Here is an 18,810-nt window from a genome sequence, read left to right on the forward strand (position 1 = left end):
GAAACTGAAGGGAGATAGGTTCAGAACAAATGCAAGGAAGTTCTTTTTCACCCAGAGGGTCGTGGACACTTGGAATGCGCTACCGGAGGAAGTGATCAGGCAGGGTACGGTCCAAGGATTCAAACAGGGATTGGACGGATTCCTGAGGGATAAAGGGATCATGGGATACTGAGGGAGGAGCTGGGATGTAACAAAAGTATAGAAAGTTTGTCAGGTAATGAGTATAAACCAACCAGGTCGTGCATGTGCAGGACCGGAGGGCTGGGACTTCGATGGGAAGGCAGGACCAAATTGGGAGGCCAAGGTGGCAGGGGAGCCCCTTCAGACGATTCAGACAGGTTGTGATCTGTTTGGGCCGCCGCGGGAGCGGACTGCTGGGCAGGATGGACCTATGGTCTGACCCGGCAGAGGCACTGCTTATGTTCTTATGTTCTTATGAAAGCCCAATTATGCATCTCTTCTACACCAATCCAACTAGTACAGACCATAAAACTTCTAGGAGTAATTCTTGATAATTCTCTCAAATTAGCTCCGCAATGCAAAAATGTTTCTTCAAACTATTTCAACTCGTCTAGACCATGGTCCACTGAGGAATGCGAAGGTGAAATCTGGCAAAAGGAGTCACATGAACTGTAGAAGCCATGTGACCGAGCAGAACCATCATTTGCCATGCAGAAATGGATGGAAGACGAGAGACTTGATGACAAAGTTGAATGAGGGTATCTTGACGTGGTTGTGGAAGGTATGCTCTCAGGTGGACAGTGTTCAGAGAGATTGAGATGGGGTCAACTGAAACTTGGAAAAGGTCGCTGCAATAACCCCTGGAAGAGAGGGGGCCTTGATGAGCCAGTCGTCTAGGTATGGAAATACTTGAAGACCTTGGGTGCGAAGAGCTGCAGCTACCACCACCAGACACTTTGTAAATACTCTTGGGGATGAGGCCACATTGAATCTGAGGTACTTGCGAAAGGCTGGATGAATGGGGATATGAGTATAAGCCTCCTTGAGATCCAGTGAGCACATCCAATCTCCCTGATCCATCAGGGAATACAAGGTCAGCAAAGAGAGCATCCGGAACTTCTCTTTGACTAGGAATTTGTTGAGAGATCTGAGGTCCAGAATAGGTCGCAAATCCCCCGTCTTCTTTGGAACCAGAAATTAGCAGGAATAGAACCCCAAGTTCCGCTGGGACAGAGGAATCTCCTGGACAGCTCGAAGGCGAAGAAGAGCCCGGGCTTCGTGAAGAAGGGAAAGTTGCGACTGATTTGAAAGACACTCTCTTGGAGGGTGATCTGGAGGCACCTGAAGCAAGTGAAGAGAGTATCCCTCTCGTAGGATGGTAAGAACCCAGAGATCTGAGGTGATGAGCTCTCACTGGTGATAAGAGGAGTGGGAAGAGGAGAATTCTGAAATAGGGAGATTGGAATGCTCAAGCTGAGAACGTCAAAAAGACTGAGCTGGCTTAGTGGCAGCAGGAGTTTGTGATTTCTGTTGAAGCTGCTGCTGCTGAGGACGGCAAGGTGGAGGCCCGGAAAAAGCAGGAGTCGTTTTCTGAGGGTAACGATGTGGAGTCTGTTTATACGCCCTAGCTGGTGTAGTCTTAGGTTTAGGGCGAATGAGAGAAGCAAAAGAGCGTTCATGTTCTGAGAGACGCTTAGTGGCTGCTTCAATAGAGTCATCAATAGAGTCATTCCTTTAAAAGGTAGGTTTGCCAAATGATCCTGGAGATTGGGATCCATGTCAACAATACGTAGCCATGCCAGTCTACGCATGGCTACAGCAAAGGCAGAGACTTGGGAAGACAATTCAAAAGCATCATATGAGGCTTGCAACATGAAGAGTCTCAACTGAGAAAGAGTCTTGAGGATTTGCTTGAACTCAGAAAGACGTGTCTTGGAAACGTCAGGATAAAAGGAAGGCAACAATTTGAGAAAATGGTTGAAATAATTGGTGAAAATTATAGTTAAGAATTCGATTTGCCATCATCGAATTTTGGTATAAACGGCGACCAAACTTGTCCATAGTACGACCCTCCCTGCCTGGAGGGACTGCAGCATAGATCTTGGAAGGATGGGCTTTCTTCAAAGATGATTCCACCACCAAAGATTGATGAGAGAGTTGGGACTTCTCAAACCCCTTACAGGGAACAGTGCATTAACGGGATTCCAGCTTAGATGGGATAGCAGTGATGGAATAAGGAGTTTCCATGTTATGAATGAAAGTCTGTTTAAGAACTGGAGTCATAGGCAATCTCAGACTCTTTAGGTGGATGAGGGAGTTCCATGTCTGCCAAATATTCAGGAGTATATTTGGAGTCTGAATGGAGGTCCAGTTTGAGAGCTTGTCCCATGTCAAACACAAACTTGGCAAAGGAAGTTGACTTGGAGTCAGAGGCTTCATCTGGGGAAGGACTACGAGACTTTGGAGCCGCCGAGTAGGAAGGAGAAGCCTCCCTAGAGTATTGAGAGGCTGGTTCAGACTCAAGATGCATGGTAACAGAAGAAGCTGCACTGTGAGGTGGAGTCATGGAATGTTTTCGCTTCAGGCTCCGCGATGGAGAAGCACCCGGAGTGCAAGGCACAGAATGAGTCGAAGCAGGAGGAGAAGAGTCCCGGCGAGCCGGCTTCGAAGGAGGAATCCTCGACCTGGATGGACTTCGGGTCGAGGCAGAGTGCAGTCGAGACCTGTGCTTCAAGGTGGAAGAGCGAGGCAGAGAAGTCTCGGTATCCAGAGAAGAGTGCACTGCAGAGGACTCACGACGAAGCTTGGAAGCAAGATGCCTCGAATGCTTCGAGCGGTGCTTCGAACGAGGCAACTCAGGTGAAGAATCACTGGAGGACAACTGCTTCGATGCACGAGACCTGCCTCGAGACACGAGGACTGGAGGATCCGGGTGGATCTCAAGCTGGTCTACCCGAGGCAGAGTCGAGGTCAGAAGCAGTTGAGCCATGATGGAGGATATCTGAGTGGTCAAGATGGACTTGAGCATGTCCTCGAGCATTAGCACCGAGTCAGAAGGATCTGATCTCGTAGGTGCAGCAGTGCGCTCCAAAGAGGGCAACCTCGAAAGTGAGTATTTCCTTATCTTGGAGGCACGCTTAGAAGGAGGGCGCAAGGAGAACTCTGGTGGCTTCTTAGGTACGGCACCTGAAAGAGACACAGGAGACTTACCCATCAAGGACATCTTCACAGAGGTCACTGTTGAGACCTTCAAGGGCGTCGAGGCCTTCGAGACCGAAGCTCCAGCCGAAGCCAAGGTCGAGGCCTTCGAGACCGAAATCCCATTGTCGTTGGAGTCGAGGCTTTCGAGACCGGGGCCGCCGCCGGGGCCGAAGCCGAGGTCTTGTCCATAGGTTGCTCCATCTCACCAAAAAGTTGTCGAAATTGGGCACACCTACGACGAAAAGCTCGAGGTGTAAGGGTGAAACAACGGTGACAGTCTTCCGGTGAATGGACCAAACCCAAACACTGTAAACAACGACAGTGAGGATCGGTGACAGAAATCACCTGATTACACCGACGACAGCGCTTGAACCCGGTAAGAGGCCGGGACATAGAAAAAATAAAGTCCGTGTCGAATGAAATGAGCAGTTGTGCCTATTCCCAAGGCTCACCGACCGGACGAAAGAAGCATGACAGAAATTAAAAACAATTTTATATGTATATATATATATTTTTTTTAAATATAAAAAAGAAAAGACACACACAGTGACCGAACTTTAAAAAGAAAAGAAACAGCCGCGGTGAATAGAAGGCAAGTTTCGCTGCAGAGCTGAAGAAAAATCGTCTTCTTGGCTCCGCAGAAAATAACGAACTGAAGATCCTTACAGGAGACGCGCCACCCTAGTTCGGGCGGGTAGGCACGCGCACATGCACGGTGCAGCACTCGAAAGCTCAAAGATCTTCAAGCAAGTTTGCTTTCGAGGCTGTCCGCTCCGGGGCTCCGTCGGTGACGTCACCCATATGTTGAGAATATGCTGCCTGCTTGTCCTGGGATAAAGTAACAGGCCACAAACTCAAGTATATGTACATGAACTCAAGGAGCCTAAGGAATAAGATGGGGGAATTGGGAGCTATGGTACAAAAAGATAACCTTAACATCATCGGCATCACGGAAACATGGTAGAATGAGGAAAACATCTGGGACACTGTGCTACCGGGATACAAGCTATACCCCAGAGACAAAGTAGGACAAAAAGGTAGTCTCTCTCTCTTCACAGCCCAGTGTGTCTTTCCTACTGCGCCAGTCCGATGTCGCCGTCACGCTGAAAAATCTGCCGGCCTCAACAGTGATTCAGCAATGTTGTCCACAGCTCCCCTTCCTGCTTTCCATCTGCCGCGGTCTGTCTCCAATGATGTGCAACTTCCTGTTTCCACCTGGGTGAACCATGGCAAATGGAAAGCAGGAAGGAGAGCCATGGACAACTGTGCTGAATCGCTGCCAAGGCTGGGAGATTTTTCAACTTGATGGCGACATCGGACCAACGCTGGGCTGTGAGAAGGGGAAGACATGCTGGGCTGTGAAGAGAGAGAGAGATGAAGGGAGAAAGGTTGGATCTAGGGTGGTGTGGAGGAAGAGGGAAAAAGATACTTGAAGGGAGAACTGTTAGGAAGAGAAAGGGAGAAATGGTGGACCTGGGAGGGAGGGAGAAAGGTTAATCCTGGAGGTGAAAGGGAGAGAGAGATGCAGCTTCTCTTTTTTTTTTCCTTCCATCTCATTGTTCAGCATCAAGGGGGAGGGAGGAAGAACAGAAAAGAGACGGAGCAAAATGTTGGACCAAGGCAAGAGATTAGGAGAGATGGGGAGTAAATAGAAGGCTGGAAAGGAGTGAGATGGGAAATGGGAGAGCTAGGGACTGAGAGGAGATGGAGAATTGAGAGGTAGCTGAAAATTTAAAAAGAAGGGTGAGAAAGAGGGCAAGATTTGAGTGGTCAGAGGCAAAAAAGAAAAAAACATAAGAATATAAGCAGTGCCTCTGCTGGATCAGACCATAGGTCTATCGTTCCCAGCAGTCCGCTCACGCGGCGGCCCATCAGGTCCAGGACCTGTATAGTGATCATCTATCTCTACCCCTCTATCCCCTTTTCCTTCAGGAAGTTAGCTAATCCCTTCTTGAACTCCAATACCGTGCTCTGTCCTATGACACCCTCTAGAAGCGCATTCCAGGTGTCCTTTGGGTGAAGAAGAACTTCCTAGTATTGGTTCTGAATCTGTCCCCTTTTAATTTTTCCAAATGCCCTTTCGTTCTTGTATTTATCGAAAGTTTGAAGAATCTGTCCCTCTCCACTTTCTCTATGCCCTTCATGATCTTATAAGTCTCTATCATGTCCCCTCTAAGTCTCCGCTTCTCTAGGGAAAAGAGCCCCAGTTTCTCTAATCTTTCAGCATATGAAAGGTTTTCCATACCTTTTATCAATCGTGTCGCTCTTTTCTGAACCCTCTCTTGGATCGCCATATCCTTCTTTAGGTACGGCGACCAATATTGGATGCAGTACTCCAGATGGGGGGGCGCACCATCGCCCAATACAACGGCAGGATAACTTCTTTTGTTCTAGTTGTAATATCTTTCTTGATAGTACCTAGCATTCTATTCGCCTTTTTAGCAGCCGCTCCGCACTGTGCCGACGGCTTCATTGTCTTGTCCACTATTACCCCCAAGTCCTTTTCTTGGGTACTTTCACCCATTACCAGCCCTTCCATCGTATAGCTGTGCTTTGTGTTTCTGTTTCCTACATTCAAGACTTTACATTTCTCTACATTAAACTTCATCTGCCATCTCGTCGCCCACTCTCCCAGCTTGTTCAGGTCCCTTTGTAAATCTTTGCAGTCCTCTTTAGTCCTACTCCACTAAATAGTTTGGTTTCGTCTGCGAATTTTATTACTTCACACTTCATCCCTGTTTCTAGATCATTTATAAATACAGTGAACAGCAGCGGTCCGAGTACCGACCCCTGCAGAACACCACTCATGACCATCCTCCAGCTCAAGTAGTGGCCTTTCACTCCCACCCTTTGCTTTCTACCCGCCAACCAATTTTTGATCCATCTATGTACGTCTCCTTCCACCCCATGGTTCTTCAGTTTCCGTATTAGACGTTCATGGGGTACCTTGTCAAAGGCTTTTTGGAAATCTAAGTATACGGAAGCGGAGGAGCGGAGGAGCCATCTTACAGCAGCTGTTACTGCTTGGGGACAACCCTCTCAGCCCCGGACCAACCCGACAGGACATCTCCCGCAGCGGCTGCCTGCCCTGCTTTAACCAGCCCAGCCGACGCTGCTCTTACTGCTGGGCCGGGCGTGCGAGCGAGCTTGTTTGCTCCGCCCCCCAGCCTGTGCTGGGAAACTTTAAATTCAACGGCTCAAGCGGAGGAGCGGAGGAGCCATCTTACAGCAGCTGTTACTGCTTGGGGACAACCCTCTCAGCCCCGGACCAACTCGACAGGACGTCTCCCGCAGCGGCTGCCTGCCCTGCTTTAACCAGCCCAGCCGACGCTGCTCTTACTGCTGGGCCGGGCGTGCGAGCGAGCTTGCTTGCTCCGCCCCCCAGCCCGTGCCGGGAAACTTTAAATTCAACGGCTCAAGCGGAGGAGCGGAGGAGCCATCTTACAGCAGCTGTTACTGCTTGGGGACAACCCTCTCAGCCCCGGACCAACCCGACAGGACGTCTCCCGCAGCGGCTGCCTGCCCTGCTTTAACCAGCCCAGCCGACGCTGCTCTTATTGCTGGGCCGGGCGTGCGAGCGAGCTTGCTTGCTCCGCCCCCCAGCCCGTGCCGGGAAACTTTAAATTCAACGGCTCAAGCGGAGGAGCGGAGGAGCCATCTTACAGCAGCTGTTACTGCTTGGGGACAACCCTCTCAGCCCCAGACCAACCCGACAGGACGTCTCCCGCAGCGGCTGCCTGCCCTGCTTTAACCAGCCCAGCAGACGCTGCTCTTACTGCTGGGCCGGGCGTGTGAGCGAGCTTGCTTGCTCCGCCCCCCAGCCCGTGCCGGGAAACTTTAAATTCAACAGCTCAACGGCGCAGCCGTTCGGCGCGCTGGCTAAGGCGCACGGCAAAGGCGCGTGCGCCTTAGCTCGCGCCTTTGCGAAGCGACTGAGCGAAGTACAAACAGTCCAACTTATAATTCAACCGCAATAACTGTTTCTTTCTTTAAGACTTCATAACAAACTACAAATAACAAATTAACCGCCTCAATCTAAACCAACATCATTAAGAGGCATGGCTTGACTACCGCGAGGACCACAAACATGAAATAATTACTCCTCCTCACCCACACTCAAAATTGATTAAAAAGTGCTTATTTTTGAAAAAGTCCCTATGTCGCCTACAAAATCGACAAAAAACGAAACTGCTCCATCTACATCGATCGGAGGGAAGAAACTGAAATCTGATCTGAACACACCAGAGAAAATGGCGCCGAAGAATGATGAGGCTTCACTTGACTTGCTCCTGAAAGAAATAAGATCAAATCGGAGCATAATTCAGGAACAGGTTGATGAAATCAAACTTTTAAGAAGTGAGATTGAGGCAATTAATTCCCAATTTGTAGATGCCCGACATCGTTTAGACGTCCTAGAAGAAAAACATCTGTCATATCTTCACTACAAGAAACGGTATCTAAACATGATAAACTGATCACTACTTTACAAAGAGACTATGAAGATCTTTCTAATCGCAGCAGAAGATCCAACATAAGAATTATTGGGATACCTGAATCATCGGAGGGCTCTGATATGATTGCCTTTCTGTCTGCTTTCCTGCCTGCTACCCTGGGTCATTGTCTTCTCCATTGGAAATAGAGCGTGCTCATCGCGTGCCGTCTCACCTCTCTACACATGCATCTTCTCCCAGGCCTATTGTGGCTAAACTCCTCAGATTTCAACACACATTACAGATCCTCACAACAGCAAAATCTAAACCTCAGCTACTACATCAAGGCAGGAAATTTTTCATTGTTCCAGATCTGGCTAAAACCACAGCCTTGAAGAGAAAGGCTTTTCTCTCTCACCGGCAAGAGCTCAAAGACATTGGAGCCAAATACGGTCTTATGTATCCTGCCAGGATGAAAGTTACCTACAATAACCGCACTACTTCTTACACTGATCCTGAGGAGCTGACTGCATTCCTGGACTCTCTGAAAATGCGCTGACATGCTGAGCTACTGATGTCTATGCTTGCATCTGGTTCCTGCTGTTAATGTTCTCTGCTGTTAAGGTTTTCTGCTGTTATAGCTTGCTAATACATGACTGTACAACTTATTGCTTTGTGTGAAAAAGCACACCACTTTCATGTTTCTCAAATTGAGTGAGTGTGAAATAATGTTAGCTGTTCCGTATGTGTTATCTCTCCGTGCTCACAGGAGCACCCTTAAACTGTTTTCTTCCATGCATGATAGTTTGGTCTTTCTTTTTTCTGACCTTGTATTATGCTGTCACTGCTAGTCTATTTGCTCTTTATCTTATGCTTTCTTTATTTCTACCTTCTGGCAGAAGTGTCTGTTTGATATTTTGGTTATGTCATTTGCTTTTTTCTTATAAAGGTGATATCTGCTATGTTCTAACACCACATATAATAGATTATGGCTGACTTACATATCCTTTCTTTTAATGTGAATGGTTTGAACCATCCTATTAAAAGAAAAAAGATAGCCAACTATGTGTCTAATAAACATCCTGATGTGATATATTTACAGGAGACCCACCTCCCGCCCGCTGCCTCCTTGAAATTTAAGTTGAAGGGATATTCCACTCATTTATATTCTCCTGCAACTCAGAGGAAGAAAAATGGGATATCAATACTCCTCAGTGACAAGCTATCCCCTGTTGTTCACTCTGTTAAAACGGATTCTGACGGTAGATGATGTCTAGTGCATGTTGAGTTGCACTCTGTAGATTTTGTGTTCCTTAACATTTACGCTCCTGTCTTGGACCACCCAGACTTTTTCAAAGACCTTCAGCTGGCGTTAGTTGAACACGATTCTCGTTCTCTGATACTGGGCGGGGATTTCAATCAAATTCAAGATATTTACATAGACAGATCATCCTCTTGCAGACCCTCCAAATCCAGATCTTTTGCAGCTCTACATGCTTTAAAAGAAGCCTTCTCCCTTGTAGATCCATGGCGCTTACTAAATCCAAAAGGTAGGGAATATTCCCACTTTTCACCGCCACATAACACCTACTCGAGGATTGATTTCTTTCTTCTTTCCTCTTCTCTCATTCAAGATGTGACAAGCACTATCATACACCCAATATCTCTTACAGACCATGCAGCTATTTCTTTGCATTTATCTGTTTCTGCGCCGCACAAAGAATCTCCCTCTTGGCGACTTAACAATACCTTACTCTTAGATGAGATAATAATGGACAAAATCAAATCCTTTACTACAGAATTCTTCGAACTCAATACAAAAGATCCAGAAATTTGTCCTTCTATCGTCTGGGAAGCCTACAAAGCTTCTCTCAGAGGTGAATTGATTAAGCTTGCTTCCTGGAAAAAGAAACAATCCATGCAAAAAGAAAAAGAATTGGAAATTTCTATCAAAAACCTAGAATTACAACATATGTCTACTCATTTACATGATCCATCCTTATTCCAACGTATTCAAAACCTTAAATATGAATATAATACTCTGTTCTCTTGCACGGCCCGACGAGATATCTTTATTTCAACTTCTGGTCACTATATGGGAGATAATCTTATGGGTCGCCCTTTAGCTAGATATCTCAAAACCAAATCAAAACGTTTACACATTTCAGCTATTCAAGACCCATCAGGACAATTAGTAAGAACCAGAACTTTGATTTCCTCCCAATTTGAAAAATTTTATACTGCCCTATATCATTCTGAGTCTTTGGCCCCTGATTCGGACATAGATTCTTTTCTTGCTTCTTTAGCTCATCCGACTATATCGGAATATATTAAAGCAAAACTAGATGCTCCTATAACTACAAATGAGATTGAGACTGCTATATCCTCCTTACCCGCTGGGAAAGCCCCTGGACCAGATGGGTTTACTGGTGAGTTTTTTAAAAGTTTCCGAGCTCTCTTGGCACCTCAACTTCTAACATATTATGATTTCCTTCACTCCACTCCGGACAAACAATTTAACTTCACTGAGGCCACCATTGTAGTTATTCCCAAGCCAGATAGGGATGCTACTTTGGTTAAAAATTTTCGTCCTATCTCTCTCCTCAATTTGGATTACAAAATCATGGTGAAAATTCTAGCACTAAGACTTAACACAGTGATCCCAACCCTCGTACATAAAGATCAAACGGGATTCATCAAACAAAGATATATAGGAGATAATTTACGTTTATTTCATCATATAAATGCTCACGCCAAAACAATGTCGGAGCCTGTGATTGGCCTGGCCATTGATGCTGAAAAGGCCTTTGACCGAGTGGAGTGGCCTTTCTTATTCCGAGTACTGAAATGTTACAACTTTGGTTCCTTTTTCACAAATTGGATAGAAACATTATATCGTCAACCCACGGCCCGTATCCTGATTAATAACTCTCTCTCTAATAGATTTTCCCTTCACAGAGGTACCCGTCAAGGCTGTCCCCTTTCACCATTATTATTTGATTTAGCATTGGAACCTCTATTATCTGCTATCCGACAGTGTTCCCTAATAAAAGGTATTCCCTCATCCAATCGAGACATTAAATTGGCAGCTTATGCCGATGACGTTCTCCTCTTTCTCAGAGATCCTCTTGTCTCTCTACCCCATCTCATTTACATAGTTTCCCAATATTCTCGTCTCTCGGGATACTCTGTCAATTGGGAGAAGTCGGAGATCTTTCCTCTCAATGACCATATTTCCTTCTCAGATCTAGCTCATTTCTCTTTTCCATGGTCACAAGGAGCTGTGAAATATTTGGGAATCCTAATTCATAAAGATCCAGATCATGCTCAGGATCTTAACATATCCAAAATCAAAAATTTAGTTTTAAATACTACAACGCGTTGGTCCCCGCTTTATCTGTCCTGGTGGGGTAGAATAGCCTCCATTAAAATGACTCTGGCTCCACAAATTAATTACATTCTTTCTATGCTTCCCCTTTTATGCCAGAAAAAATTCTTTCATTGGCTTAATATGAAAATTTCTGAATTTATTTGGAACAAGAAAAAACCTCGTATTGCTCTCGCCAAGCTGAAGGCCTCTAAGATTAATGGCGGCCTAAATCTACCAGATTTTTACTACTATTATATTGCATCATTAGCCAAATATGGAGCTCAATGGATAGTTGATTCGAACACTCAAGATCAACCAGCATGGTTTGAAATGGAACGCTTTTTATGTACACCACTGCACGTCTCGTGCTTTCTTACAGTGTCAATACCTAGACACTTGAGAAGGTATTCTTTATTATGTGCAACGCAGCATGCTTTACGCCTATTAGATGCAGCGGCTGAAATTCACGCTGATGAAGGCCCACTCATGTCCCTTTGGAATAACTCTAAAATTCAGATCAGCGGAAGATCCCTCTCATGGAAAAGGTGGCAGTGGGCGGGTGTGTGGTTTGTTCATCAATTGGTCTCCTCTAATTCTTTTGTCCCCTTTGATATTTTCCGTTCCACATACTCACTCCCATCCTCTGTACGATCACAATGGCTTATGCTTACTGGAATATTAGCTAATATACATACACGCCCTGACTTTATGACCTCTATTCATACTGTTCGTCATTGGTCTACTCTGGCTATACTAAAGGGTAAGGCAATATCTCTTTTTTATGGTATACTAAGAGATCACTTCTTCACTTTTTCATCTCAATCTATGAGCCATTGGGACTCTATTTTGAAAACCACGCTTTCTGAAATAGATTGGGAACTCTTCTGGTCTTCCACAAATCGTCCTCTTTTATCATCCAGAGTTTCGCAATCAATGTACTTTGTTATGTGGAATGCAGTATGGACTCCATATCGTATGTGGAAAGCGAATCTACAACAAGACTCTACCTGTTGGAACTGTCTGAAAGCACCCGGAACTCTCGATCACATGCTTTTCCACTGCAATATGGTTCATTCCTTTTGGCTTCGTATTTGGGATACCATAAAATCTATTACTAAATGTTCAGAAGTGATCTCCATGGACATTATAATTCTTCGTTCTCAACACCCATGTTTTGCACAATCAAATTGCCCGCCTAAACTCATTGACACCATGTTTGTGACAGCTCTAATGCATATTCTGAAAAACTGGAAATCATCCTCATTACTAGACTACATCTTCTGGTGGAACTCTTTAAGTATGTACCACAAATTTGAATCTTATGCATATGAGAAGAAATTGTTTTCTCGATCCTCCACAAACTTGACACGAAACAAATCACCTTGGTCATTCTTAGATTCATATGTTCGTTCTGCTCTATAGACACTTCTGCCTCTCTCTCTCTCTATCTCTCTCTATTTCTCTTTCTCTCTCTCTTCCTTTATCTTTCTCTCTCTTTCTCTTATCCCTCCTGCTTCTCTGTCTTTTTCTGTTCCTTTTCTAAGCAGTTCCAGATACTCTGGATCCTTTTCATTAATCTAGTTCTATTCAAACAATTGTAGATACGAATATTTGATACATGATTTTTATTATGATTCTATGTGTTTGAACTGCTTTCTGTTTATAATTCTTATAATATTCAATAAAATTATTGAACTAAAAAAAAAAAGGAAATCTAAGTATACGATGTCTATGGGTCCCCTTTGTCCATCCGTTTGCTTATTCCTTCAAAGAAGTGCAATAAGTTTGTTAGGTACGATCTTCCCTTGCAGAAGCCATGTTGACTTGTTTTCATCAGAAAAAGTTAAGAAAGCTGAATGGGAAAAATCAATATTTTGGAGACAGGCATAAGGAGGGAATGGAACAAGAGAGCAGAGAAGAAAAAATGGACAGCAGAGACTGGAAAGAAAATTAGTAGAAGATAGACAAAAAGCATAAAGAGAAACTGGGACCAAGATGATGGAAAAGCAAAATGACCAGACAACAAAAGGTAGAAAAAATAATTTTCTATTTTGTGATTACAATGTCAGATTTGAAATGTGTATCCTGTCAGAGCTGGTGTTAAGACAGCAAACTTGAACTAGGACCTAAAAGAAAGAGGGAAGGACTTTTTTATTTATTTTGTTTAAAACCACCGACCCCCGCATACTTCTACTAAGACCAAGTATCTTAATAAAAAAATTCGGCCCTCGACTTAGCCTATGGTTTTAGATTTCGGCCCCTTATGTGATTTGAGTTTGACACCCCTGACCTAAATAAACCTCTGCTATTACAGATCAGTATCTAACCAATCCAATCTCATCAGCTTCTTTGACTGGGTAACAAGAAAGTTGGACTTGGGAGAGTCTTTGGACGTCGTGCACCTGGACTTCAGTAAAGCTTTTGATAGTGTCCCACACCGCAGGCTGCTAAGCAAGATGAATCGATGGGGTTAGGAGAGACACTAACTGCATGGGTCAACGATTGGCTGAGTGGCAGACTTCAGAGGGTGGTGGTTAATGGTACCCTCTCTAAAACATCGGAGGTGACCAGTGGAGTGCCGCATGGTTCGGTCCTGGGTCCACTCCTTTTCAACATATTCATAGGGGATCTGACTCAAGGGCTTCAAGGTAAAATAACACTATTCGCCGATGATGCCAAACTATGTAATATAGTAAGTGAATGCAGTTTACAGAATTATATGGCGCAGGACCTGCTTACATTGGAAAGTTGGTCCTCAACCTGGCAGCTAGGCTTCAATGCTAAGAAATGTAAGGTCATGCACCTCGGAAGCGGAAACCCATGCAAGACGTACTTCTTGAACGGAGAAACTTTAACTAGGACTTCAGCAGAACGAGATTTAGGAGTAATCATTAGTGCAGACATGAAAACTGCCAATCAAGTGGAGAAGGCTTCATCTAAGGCAAGGCAGATATTGGGTTGTATCAATAGAAATTTCGTCAGCCGAAAGCCTGAAGTCATAATGCCATTGTACAGGGCCATGGTGAGACCTCATCTGGAGTACTGTGTGCAATTCTGGAGGCCACATTACAGTAAAGATGTGCGCAGAATTGAATCGGTTCAGCGGACGGCCACCAGGATGATCTCGGGGCTCAAGGGTCTCTCGTACGAAGAGAGACTGAACAAATTGCAGCTCTACACTCTCGAGGAACGTAGGGAGAGGGGAGACATGATCGAAACATTTAAGTACCTCACGGGACGTGTCGAAGTAGAAGACGATATTTTATTTCTCAAGGGACCCTCGGCCACAAGAGGGCACCTGCTCAAACTTAGGGGCGGAAAATTTCATGGCGACACCAGAAAGTATTTCTTCACAGAGAGAGTGGTTGATCATTGGAACAAGCTTCCAGTGCAGGTGATCGAGGCAGACAGCGTGCCAGACTTTAAGAATAAATGGGATACCCATGTGGGATCCCTACGAGGGTCAAGATAAGGAAATTGGGTCATTAGGGCATAGACAGGGGGTGGGTAAGCAGAGTGGGCAGACTTGATTTTTTCAGATATATTAGTGAAAGGAGGAAGATAAAAAATGGAATTGCTAGGCTAAAAGATGCTGGGAACAAATATGTGGAGAGTGATGAGGAGAAAGCAAATGTGCTAAACAAATACTTCTGTTCTGTGTTCACAGAAGAAAATCCTGGAGAAGGACCAAGATTGTCTGGCAAAGTTACACGAGAAAATGGAGTAGATTCTGCGCCGTTCACGGAGGAGGGTGTTTATGAGCAACTTGAAAAACTGAAGGTGGACAAAGCGATGGGACCAGACGGGATCCATCCCAGGATACTAAGGGAGCTCAGAGAGGTTCTGGCGAGTCCTATTAAAGACTTGTTCAACAAATCTCTGGAGACGGGAGTGATTCCTGGGGATTGGAGGAGAGCGGATGTGGTCCCTATTCATAAAAGTGGTCACAGGGATGAAGCAGGAAACTACAGGCCGGTGAGCCTCACTTCAGTTGTTGGAAAAATAATGGAAGTGTTGCTGAAAGAAAGGATAGTGTATTTCCTTGAATCTAATGGGTTACAGGATCCGAGGCAACATGGCTTTACAAAAGGTAAATCGTGCCAAATGAACCTGATTGAATTTTTTGATTGGGTGACCAGAGAGCTGGATCGAGGACATATGCTAGATGTAATTTACTTGGATTTCAGCAAAGCCTTTGATACAGTTCCTCATAGGAGGCTGTTGAACAAACTTGAAGGGCTGAAGTTAGGACCCAAAGTGGTGAACTGGGTCAGAAACTGGCTGTCGGACAGACGCCAGAGGGTGTTGGTTAATGGAAGTCGCTCGAAGGAAGGAAAGGTGACTAGTGGAGTCCCTCAGGGTTCGGTGCTGGGGCCAATCCTGTTCAATATGTATGTAAGTGACATTGCTGAAGGGTTAGAAGGAAAAGCGTGCCTTTTTGCAGATGATACCAAGATTTGTAACAGAGTAGACACCGAAGAGGGAGTGGAGAATATGAAAAAGGACCTGCAAAAGTTAGAGGAATGGTCTAATGCCTGGCAACTAAAATTCAATGCAAAGAAATGCAGAGTAATGCATTTGAGGATTAATAATAGGAAGGAACCGTATATGCTGGGAGGAGAGAAGCTGATATGCACGGACGGGGAGAGGGACCTTGGGGTGATAGTGTCCGAAGATCTAAAGGCGAAAAAACAGTGTGACAAGGCAGTGGCTGCTGCCAGAAGGATTCTGGGCTGTATAAAGAGAGGCGTAGTCAGTAGAAGGAAGAAGGTATTGATGCCCCTGTACAGGTCATTGGTGAGGCCCCACTTGGAGTATTGTGTTCAGTTTTGGAGACCGTATCTGGCGAAAGACGTAAGAAGACTTGAGGCGGTCCAGAGGAGGGCGACGAAAATGATAGGAGGCTTGCGCCAGAAGACGTATGAGGAGAGACTGGAAGCCCTGAATATGTATACCCTAGAGGAAAGGAGAGACAGGGGAGATATGATTCAGACGTTCAAATACTTAAAGGGTATTAACGTAGAACAAAATCTTTTCCAGAGAAAGGAAAATGGTAAAACCAGAGGACATAATTTGAGGTTGAGGGGTGGTAGATTCAGGGGCAATGTTAGGAAATTCTACTTTACGGAGAGGGTGGTGGATGCCTGGAATGCGCTCCCGAGAGAGGTGGTGGAGAGTAAAACTGTGACTGAGTTCAAAGAAGCGTGGGATGAACACAGAAGATTTAGAATCAGAAAATAATATTAAATATTGAACTAGGCCAGTTACTGGGCAGACTTGCACGGTCTGTGTCTGTGTATGGCCGTTTGGTGGAGGATGGGCAGGGGAGGGCTTCAATGGCTGGGAGGGTGTAGATGGGCTGGAGTAAGTCTTAACAGAGATTTCGGCAGTTGGAACCCAAGCATAGTACCGGGTAAAGCTTTGGATTCTTGCCCAGAAATAGCTAAGAAGGAAAAAAAAAAAAAAAAAAAAAAATTTAATTGAATCAGGTTGGGCAGACTGGATGGACCATTCGGGTCTTTATCTGCCGTCATCTACCATGTTACTATGTAGCCCTTTTCTGCCGTCATCTATGTTTACTTAACTGAAGTGTTGATGCATAACCAGAAATGAGTTTAAAACTTAAAGAAAAAAAATGCAAATATACAATACACCTACTACGGCCACATCAACACTAACGCTGCAGCAAACAGTAACTGAGCGGACTCAGACAACGCTTTATACCTAAGCACTAAACACTCGCAGGACAAAGGTAAAACAGAGATACACTAGAGAGCAGAAAATGCGTTTAGTAGAGAAGAAGCTGCATGAAGCGGAGGAGGGGGAGGCAAAAACCGACAAAAGATGACTATTAGAAAAAGCAGATTGAAAGCACTCACAGAACGTGGAAGCTTGGCTGGTCCTGCCCCGAAGTTGATAATTTGTCTCCCGGCTTCCATGGCTACAATATCCCACGATCTTGACAATGCTTCAGATCTTTGATCTGACATATTACAGAACCTAGCCACGCTCAACAGCAAATCTTCCCAAATCTTTATCCCAACCTGCAAGGCGTCAGACTTCTTCTCATTGGCACTGGCAAAAAAGTATTTAATGCCGTGGCAGGATTGGTTGCTATGCACTGGACCCTCATACAATTGGCTGAGTGTTCATGAACTCAGCGCGTGTTCAACTATTCTCTCGAATGCAAAGCCTGCTTCCAGTTGCATCATGCTGCTACCAATTGACACGTGATAAATAAAAGAAAATCCCTGCACTGTGTAGCTCTATGCTTCTTGGCCACCTCACTATGTCTCAGAGAAACGAGCTGCACCAACTAGTGCTCCAATAATCTTCCAGCACTAGAAGCTAATTTTAAAATGATTAGGGGTTTTAAGCTCAACACTATATTGCCTTTCCTTGTGCACAATTAATCCGTTTTGTCAATCGTTGGAGATGCTCAAATATCCACTGCACGTCTGCTTAGAAGTAGCTTAGAAGTGTGAGGAGGTTCACAATTCAGCATCTGTGGTTAGGGAAAGATTAAGACGATGCAGGCAAACTAGATACATGCTTAGGGCCCAAATATTTAGAAGAGGAACCCTCTCAGGTGTGCCAATATAATGATACCCGATTAAAGTTGCCAGATTTTCCAATCGAAAAATCCAGATCCCTAGACTCATCCCCAGGCCTGTCCAGTTCTGCCCATCCCTATCCTTTAATGCCCTAATCCCACCCCCGCTGCCTGCTCTTGTCGGACAGGGAGGAAGTACGAACGTGATGTCATTGCATGGCATCCGCACATGCGTGGACTTCCTGCATGATGTGATTTGAGGAGGTTTTTCAAAACTTGGACAAAGTTCCGGGTTTTAAAAAGCCATCTGGACCCCCGAACATGTCCCCAAAAGGAGGACATATCTGGGGAAATCCGGACATCTGGTAACCCTATATCCAATGCATATTCTAGTGCAGTGTCCTACAAACGTTTGAGCCACAGCACACTACACGCAGTGGCCGCGGCTCGACACATCCAGAAGTGCGCAGATGTTGCTGTGATGATGTCACATGAATGCGTGATATCACGTCAACGTCCATGCATGTGCAAAGGCCCTCCAGACGCCATTGAAGTAGGGAAGAGGGCCAGAGAGGAGAAGCACTGGCACCAGCTAATTGCCTACAGATTGTGCCTCTTGCCACAGTCAGCCACACTTCTCCTCCCCAGTGTGTCGCGGCACATCTGAAATCTCAGGAGACACACTAATGTGCCATGGCACACAGTTTGCAATACACTGTTCTTTTTATTTCCCAAAAATTGTTTATTAAATTTTTCAAGCAATAACACCAAACACATTGCAATAGTCAAATACAACCTGTAGTCATGAAACCTCTCAGACATACAACTGAGTTACTAGCACGAGTCATCTCGCATAAGAAGGAACCATGAACAAAGTTATCGCTCCCCCCTACCAGAACATCCCCCACCCTACCCCCCCCCCGAATCGAGACCCCTCCACCCTAGCCCCCCCTCCGAATCTAGACTTCCCAATCCCCTCTCCCTTTCTCCCTCTAACCCAGCTCTAACCCAGTGTAGAGTGAGGAGGTCCGTCAAGTAACATAATGAGACCATATTTTCCTGTAGGGTTCCATACGCATCTGGCGCTTAAACTGTCAATTCACACATTAAGTGAACATTATCCAAACAATTAAGTAATTGTCCCCTCTCCAAGAATTTCACAGAACGCCAACAGCCAGCCAAAGCCACCTTCACAAGGGTTACCACAAAAATGGGCAGGCGATGCTCAGGTAGTAAAACCCCCGGAATAAGCGCATTAAGCAGACATTCCATCATCACCGGAAAGTGTTTCCCAA

The 18,810-nt window shown here is 45.2% G+C and overlaps 1 protein-coding gene across 3 annotated transcripts in view; it reads right to left on the bottom strand.

Annotated features, from left to right (window-relative positions):
• The window catches only part of PSAT1 (phosphoserine aminotransferase 1), a 501,906-nt gene extending 484,883 nt beyond the window's left edge, over positions 1 to 17,023 (bottom strand). For all 3 annotated transcript variants that reach the window (XM_033958496.1, XM_033958494.1, XM_033958497.1), the window contains exon 1: positions 16,842 to 17,023. In XM_033958496.1, coding sequence (XP_033814387.1) covers positions 16,842 to 16,952 — 111 coding nt within the window. In that variant the 5' untranslated portion in view covers positions 16,953 to 17,023. The remainder of the gene's footprint in view (positions 1 to 16,841) is intronic.
• Positions 17,024 to 18,810: the final 1,787 nt, after the last annotated feature.

The sequence above is a fragment of the Geotrypetes seraphini genome, chromosome 9 (assembly GCF_902459505.1).
Source record: "Geotrypetes seraphini chromosome 9, aGeoSer1.1, whole genome shotgun sequence".
Classification (NCBI taxonomy): Eukaryota; Metazoa; Chordata; class Amphibia; order Gymnophiona; family Dermophiidae; genus Geotrypetes; species Geotrypetes seraphini.